The following is an 8,245-nucleotide window of genomic DNA, read 5'->3' on the forward strand; positions in this document are numbered from 1 at the left end:
CATTTTTAAAATGGTCATCCCCGGGGCACCCGGCTGGCTTAGTCGGTAGAGCACGTGACTCTGGGTCATGAGTTCAGACCCCACAGTGGGCGTAGAGCTTAATAAATAAAGAAATAGATAAATAAATAAAATGATCGAATGCAAGTTGTACAATTCACTTTTGTTAGAAAAATTCACATTTTATCTAAGATTCAGTTGTCAATGGTTTTGATGCTATAAATAAAATGAGGAAGAAAAAGGAAAAAGGAAAAAAAAAAATTTCATCTGAAAAGCCAGTGTGCTCAGCTACATTTTGTAAAGAATTGCACCTCCCTTGCTCTAATTGTTTTCAATTAAACCTTTTCATGGAATCTTTTCAGAGCAGTCTGACTTAGAATAAACCTGTTTGCCAACCTGTTTTCTCTGCATAATCGGTATTTTGTGTCACACAAACGGAAGCCAGACAATGAGATTTTTAAGTGATGTATATTTAAAATGTGTACCAGGAAGCACATCTATAGATCTTCATAGGTGTTCATGTAGATGTAAATGGACACATTTGAAAGCCATGGTGATGTGCCCGGAGGCCTTTGGGGACAGTCTTTAATCCACTTTCACCACGCTGTAGATTTTCATAACAAACCAAAAGCAGGAAAAAAAACCCAATTGTCCCTGAAAGAAAATGAAGAAAGATCCTTGTTAACCAGACGCTATAGCAAATCAAAGTAGCTTTCTCGAAAACGCAAAGCATGTCAGGGTTGAGGCGGGCCACTGATTCTCCAAGTCCCAAGACTCACACATTATCAAATAAGAAAATCGCCCGGCTCTCTTGCTGAGCAAAGAGGAGGAGCTGCAAGGCTGAAGGCAGCCACCTGCAACACGGTGTGAGAATACATTTGATTGAACGCTGCAGGTCTCTAACCAAAGCAAAAAAAAAAAACCAAAAAATGAGTAGCTTAAGTTCTCTATTTCAAAAAGGATACCAAGGGGTCCAAGGCTCATTTCTAATATAATAAGCTTCGTATTACTTCCTTCGATTTAGAAAATGTAAATAACCGTTATTGTTTTATGTAACAAAAGCAGCCATAATCTATTATGTACTTACATACTCTGGACATATGTTAGTTTTGTATGTCAAAGTTTTGTCTTATTAAACTTGAGAGATATCCCATTTCTGGGGACTAATCCTAAAGAAATGACCCCATAGAAGAAAAAAAAAATTGCACGCAAAAAAGGTGTTCATCATACTACGATTTATAATATTGAAAACTTAAAAACAAACCAAAAGCCCTCAAATAGGTGACTTAGCTAAATGCTGAACTAACTGCTCAATGAGATAAGACAGTCATCAAAAGTGCCTGGGTGGCTCAGTCGGTTAAGCATCCCACTCTTGATTTTGGCTCAGGTCATGATCTCACAGTTTGTGAGATCAAGTCCTGCCTCGGGCTTTGTGGTAACAACGCAGAGCCTGCTTACGATTCCCTCTCTTTCTACCCCTCCCCTGCTTGCTCCCTAGCTCTCTCTCTCTCTCTCTCTCTCAAAATAAATAAATAAACATTTTGAGGCGCCTGGGTGGCTCAGTCAGTTGGGCATCTGACTTCGGCTCAGGTCATGATCTCACGGTTCATGGGTTCGAGCCCCACGTCGGGCTCTGTGCTGACAGCCAGCTCAGAGCCTTGAGCCTGTTTCGGATTCTGTGTCTCCCTCTCTCTCTCTGCCCCCTCCCCCGCTCACGCTCTCTCTCTCTCTCTCTCTCTCTGTCTCCTCTCTCTCTCTCAGAAATAAATAAAACATTAAAAATTTTAAAAAAGCAAATAAATAAACATTTTTAAAAATGACAAATTTAAAGACTACACAGCAGCATGAGGCAATCTCTATAATGTGGTATCAGGTACGCCAGACCTTAACTTACCAGTCTGGACACAATATACACTTAAACCCATGGACTAGATAGAGCAGAGCATGGACCAAAGGAGAAACCTTTATATTTTCGGTGATACACTTCTGGGCAAATTCTTCTTTAATGTAGTATTTCATTGATGTTCATGTTATAAAAGCAATTCTCAGATATTAAGGTTCAATGGCTCAATCAAAAAGAACTGTAGTAGTTTTCTTTCCCAGATCCTATAATCTAATGGGGCACCACAAGACAATTTGATCATCTAGGAAAACATCTTAAGCACAGAATTTGTTAGGCAGGATTTGGTCCCTTTTTCTTTGCCATTTTCCAAGCTCAGAATAACTTCCCATCCAATATACTATCATGCCACTTCCCTCTCACCCTTCAAAGCTCCTTGTCAGCAGTCAGTATGGTATAGTGACGAAGATCATGGGCAAGTGGCGCCTGGGTGGCTCAGTCAGTTGAGTGGATGACTTCAGCTCAGGTCATGAACTCACAGTCCGTGAGTTCGAGCCCCGCATCTGGCTCTGTGCTGACAGACCAGAGCCTGGAGCCTGCTTTGGATTCTGCGTCTCCCTCTCTCTCTCTGCTCCTCCCTGGCTTGTGCTCCGTTTCTCTCTCTCAAAACTAAATAAATGTTTAAAAAAAAAAAAAAGACCATGGGTTGTGGAGTGACATAAATCTACTCCATTGCTTACTAGCCGTCTGATCCTGAGCAAGTGACAATCTTGCCAAACCTCAGTTTCTCAGCTGAAAAATGGGATGCATGATACCTATTCCTACTTTAAGCTTCCTCTTCTGAATTCAGCACTTTAAAGGGTTCGGGAGACGGCAATGTGTAGCCAACACATGTCTCTGAATCTAAAACATTCCTGATTTCAATTTGCTGCGTGTTATCCTCATAAACGACTGAAATGTCTCTGAATGTTCAACTTTTCGGTGCTCTACTTACAATACCCCAATTTTCCCCTACCTGAAACTCAAATATTGATCAACCCTCACACTGTTCTGATAGTCAACCGCGCTAAGTCTGCTGGCTTTAGAATCAGGCAGACACTTAGCTATATGATATAGAGCAAGATATCTATGTCCTCTGCTCCTCCTAAGTGAAAAGGACTTATGTCCCCACTCAACAAACAGGCCTGACCTGAAAGGAAGAGGTAAGATGCATTGGGATGCTCATCAGAGTAGGCACTCAAGAAATGACAGCTATCATTCACGTTATGATCGGAAATTTGAAAAATGTGATCACATGGGGCTTATTTGACTAGTGTCGTAGTACTCAACATTGCCTGTACTCTGGAATCATCTGGGGAGATTTAACAACTACTCATGTCTGGGTCACAACCCCCAGAGATTCTGATTTAATTGATCTGGGATGCAATCTAAGGGTCAAGAGTTTTAAAACCTCCCCGGGGCGATTCTAACATGCCACCAGGGTCTCAGAACCTCTGGACTAGTGGGGTGTCTGGGGAGGGGGGCTCAGTCGGTGAAGCGTCCGACTTCGGCTCCGGTCATGATCTCATGGTTCATGAGTTCAAGCCCCTCATCGGGCTCTGTGCAGACAGCTCGGAGCCTGGAGCCTGCTTCGGATTCTGTGTCTCCCTCTCGCTCTGCCCTTCCCCTGCTCGTGCTCTGTCTCTCTCTTTCTCAAAAATAAATAAACACTGAAAGAAATTTTTACAAAAAAGAACCTTTAGACTAGCCTGCCTGCCTTCCTACGTTCCTTCGTTATTTGTAAGCAAACACAATTAAGTAGAAGGAGAGATGGGGAAATTTCTCCTCTAAGGGCCATTGAACCACACAATTGAAAAATAACTTAAAGGAAAGATAGAGATGGGCCAAAACCAGCAAGTACGATCACTTCGGTGTCTGTCTACTTTTGCCTCAGGTCAGAGAAAGTACTAAACCAATACTAGGAATGTCCTAGTTTCTTTCTAAGCTTCATAACCTTCTATCATTAGGTCAAGGGGGTACATAACAAAAAGACAATCTAACCACAGAATCTTGATGAGGTACCCCGAGACAAGCAGAGAAGCCCATTTCCCCCCCTTGCCTTTTCTCCATTTGCAATCCTATAATGAAAAGAATTCACAGCTGAATCCCGGGCCTGGTATCCAAGGCACATCTCCTCTAAGGCTTTCCCAAAGCAGTCATTATATATGCACACGTGAAAAAGAAGAAACTCACTAAATAAAACGTTTTGGAAGTCGATCACACTCTACTCAATATAACACATCTTTAAAGTTTCTTCCGACAGCCACGGTGGGGGCTAAGTTCCGATACACGTTAATTTCAGAATGCGCAGCAGTGAGTAAGCGATGCAGATAGAAGGTTTTCCTCAAGTTGGAATTAGGGCTGCTCGTTACACAAAGGAACAAAGAGAAAGCTTGTTTGGGGAAAAGGGTTTTGAGGGGCCTTGACTCCCTTCAGCCACATTTGACCCAGTACTTATAAAGCACCTTCCCTGGGCCTGGCCCTTGCTGAGCAATGTGAAGGATAGAGCAGGGCTCTTGTAGGGACTGATCTCAGGTGATGGCCGAATGCTACTATCTCTACTTACACAGCCATCACGCAAAACCCTTCTTCCTTTGTATCCACATCTTGTCAGGCACAAAGACCTGCCAATTCCAGCTACTTATGACCTTTTGAATCGCCCCCTCCATCCATCTGCCCAGCTGCACAGCGACTGGGTCTGCACTCACATTCTCTTCATCTCTCATCTAGAAAACTCTCTCAGCTTGTTTCTACCTCCAGTCTCTCTCTCTCTCTCTCTCTCTCTCTCTCTCTCTCCCCCCCCACCTCACTCCCAAATCGATCTTCCACTCTGTGGAGTGATGGTGAGATTCCGAAAGCACAATTTTGATTATCATGTCTCTACTTAAAACCTTACATTGTTCCCCATAGCAGAAGTACTCAAACTCTCGAGTGTAAGAGAAACCTTTTAAGCTGTTAAAAATAAACATTAGCAAGGATTCTGATCCAGGGCTTCGTGATGGTCCATGAGCATCAGATGTATTGGTTTAAATTTTTTTTAATGTTTATTTATGTTTGAGAGAGAAAGAGAGAGACAGAGAATGAACAGGGGAGAGGCAGAGAGAAAGGGAGACGCCAAATCCAAAGCAGGCTCCAGGCTCCAAGCTAACAGCACAGAGCCCGACGTGGGGCTCAAACCCACGAACCACGAAATCATGACCTGAGTCGAAATTGGACGCTTAACCGACTGAGCCACCCAGGCACCCCAGATATATTGGTTTCAAATAATTTCCGTGAATAAATGGGATGCACACTCACATCTGAAAACGACTTAAAAATTCCAACTCCTTAGTGTCGGCACACGAAGCCCTCCAGGCCTGGGCCCTAGCCTCCTTCTTTAGGACTTGCTCTTGCCAATCCATGACTTATATTGCAGACTCCAGCAGCCCGAACTTACCTATAGATCTCTGCCTCTCATGTCCTTGCTCAGCCTGTCAATTCCACCTTCACCCTATTAAGACTCCATCTTCCCTCAAGACTCCATTCTATCACTTTCTCCAGCAAAATTTTTTCTGACCTCCTTCGTCCCCACCCCAGGCCGGAGCTGGGAGCCCCTGTTTGGGGCTTTCACAAAACCCTGGGCTTCACTCTATTAGGCTCCTTGCCGCAATGCATGGAAATGATCTCTTTAGAGGTCTTCTCTTCTCCAGACTGTAGCCGTGAGGCTAGGGCTTAAGCCTTACTTAGGTTTGTGCTCCCAGTGCTTAACATAGTGCTGAGCACGTTGGAGGCAGACGGGACTCGTTCATCAAACTGAACTGTTGGAGTGAACTGCGTAGCAATGTAAGCTCCATGAGGGTGTGGGTTTTTATCCTTTTCTATGCAGTTTTGCTCATGGCTAAAGCCCTGGCCTCTAAGGCTAGTGTCTGACGCACAGTAGGTATTCAGTATATACTCCTTGAATGAATGGCAAGAATTTGGAGAGGGCATCACGGAGAAGGTTCTCTAAAGCAGGATTCAAGGGCATTGGAGGACGGGAGACAGCTCCTCCAGACAGAGCAAAAAGTACCCATAAAGGCCTGGAACAATTAAACCTCGGCAGTGTTGGGGAGTAGTGAGAACCGTGGCAGAAGAATTGGGACATTAAGGATGTGTCATCCATGAATGAAAGGAACACCGGGGAGCCTGGCTGGCTGGGTCAGAAAAGCACACACCTCTTGATCGTGGGGTCATGAGTTTGAGCCCCACGATGGGCATAGAGATTACTTACAAATAAATAAATAAACTTTGAAGGTAGTTTTCAAAAAATTTTTTTAAAAAATCAAGGGGATATCAAAGAGAGCATATAGGAGAAACGACCGCAAAAGTAGTGAGAGCCAGATAGTGAATGCCAAGTTAAGAGGTTTGGATGTGATTGGGCAGGCAACTGGGAGCCAATGAAGATACATAAGCCAGAGAATGAGATGACCAAACTTATAGTTCATGACAATGACAACAACGATGATAGTAATGCTGATAATGATGGGCATGATATCTTCTGTGTACTAAACACTTAAATGCTCGGCTCTAGGCGAAGTGCCTACATGTGTGATCAGATTGCGTTGAAGTCTCTGAGGTAAGTACTAGGATTTTCCCCACTCTATAAGGAAACAGAGGCTCAGACAGTCTGCTGGCCTGCCTTACAACACCCAGCCGAGAAGCAATAGAGCTGGAACTCAAAGCTAGCTCCGCCCAATTGTTCCAGGTTCGGGAGATCAATGCAGGTTGAGGTGACCATGAACTGCTTTGTGCAGAAAGACCTCAAAGAATAAGCAGCAGTTGGACAGGAAAAGCTTGGGGTGGAGGGAGTAGAACTCAAGTAAGTTATGAAATGCCAGAGAATGTAAAATACACAATACAAGAATACCAGAGAATGCAGATTCTGCTTACCTCCGGGGAAAAGGAACGCTTCCCTTCCTTTGAAATGTTTTAGTATGATATTCAAGACTAGAAGAATCATGGCTACTAGAGGGCCCAGAGTTAAAGCTCTGCAACCACTTGCACTGGGAAAAACAATGCGAGCCAGAGGTTTTCAATATCCTTGAGAAGAGAGGGGACCCTGTCCTGTTCCTTCCTAAAGCACTTAGCATTTACGTCCGTAGATGTAAGTTGAAATCAAAATGAGCTGGGATTGAAGAAGTAATGAAATTATTCCAGAGCAAAAGCTAGAAGAATGTGCTTCTATTTTTTGAAAGAAGGGCTGAAAGGGCATGGGAAGGACTTGAGGTACTCTGTTTTCATTGTGTTATTTCCGAGAGGGTGGTACTGTATTGTCTGGCGTGCACCGATCAGCTCTCCCAGTTAAGAGCAGTCTACCTGGTCAAACAGAGGACCAGAGAGGAGATGCCATGGGCATTCTTCAGCGGTTGGTTTGGCCCAGGTCAAGGAGATTCTCTCTCTTGAGGAGGACACACAGAGTTGCATTTAAGACAATGAGCTCTGGAGTCAGACCAACCCGGGTTTGACTGAATCCTAGCTCCAACGCTTACTAGCTGAGTGACTTTGGACAAATCAATCTCTCTGGGCCTCAGTTTCCTCACCTGTACAATGGGAGTTACATGACCTAACGCTTCGTGATAATTAGACAATCGGGTGAAAATTAAGTGAGATAAATATATGCAAATCGTTGGTACATAATCAACTCAACAAAAAACAAATAGTACGAGATCTATGTTTCCATATTCCCTATTAGCACATTGCCAAGCCGATAGAAGCTTAATAAATATTTGTTGGTTGGTTAACAATTAGCATTAGTATATCTTTATCCCTTCCTTTTTTTATCTTTTGGCCTTTAGAGTCGAACATTTTAATAAGGCAGAGACAATTTGGTATAGTAAAATACAAAAGGCCCACTAGAGCTAACATTTGTGTGTTAAGGTAATTGGACATTTCCTTCAGGATATTTCATCTTACACTGTGTGAGAACATGAATTCTTCACTTTAATTTAGTGATAAAATATTACACAGGAGAAACTCTCAAAACATATTGAGCTTCATTAGGCTCCTTTAATGAATAGAAATATATTCAAAGCACAGACACTTAGTGAGAAAGCGACCAGAATGGCACCCAGCACTTGGCTAATACTTCATCTGGGTCTTAAACACTCCTTGTAACACACTGGCTTCAAACACTGCACCGTGATTGGTGGTTCAGAGTCTTGGATTCTGAACATAATCTTGATTCCTGACACAATCAAGATTGTATTTTGAAAATAGCATCAACTCCCAAGTAAAAGTGAGGTACAGAAATAGTTCACTCTAGACCAGGGTTTCTTAAAAGTGGCACAGTTGGCATTTGGGGCAGATAATTCTTTGTTGTAGGGGGCTGTCCTGCACACAGAAGCATGGTAA

General features: G+C 43.2%; 1 protein-coding gene across 1 annotated transcript in view; it reads right to left on the bottom strand.

Moving 5' to 3' along the window:
* Nucleotides 1–449: 449 nt before the first annotated feature.
* Nucleotides 450–8,245, bottom strand: part of LOC144239787 (transmembrane 9 superfamily member 2-like) — a 66,390-nt gene continuing 58,594 nt past the window's right edge. The window contains exon 13 of the mRNA XM_077773964.1: nucleotides 450–651. Within this exon, the coding sequence (XP_077630090.1) occupies nucleotides 515–651 (137 nt within the window). The 3' untranslated portion in view covers nucleotides 450–514. The remainder of the gene's footprint in view (nucleotides 652–8,245) is intronic.

The sequence above is a fragment of the Crocuta crocuta genome, unplaced genomic scaffold, assembly GCF_008692635.1.
Source record: "Crocuta crocuta isolate KB4526 unplaced genomic scaffold, BGI_CrCroc_1.0 scaffold241, whole genome shotgun sequence".
Taxonomy (NCBI): Eukaryota; Metazoa; Chordata; class Mammalia; order Carnivora; family Hyaenidae; genus Crocuta; species Crocuta crocuta.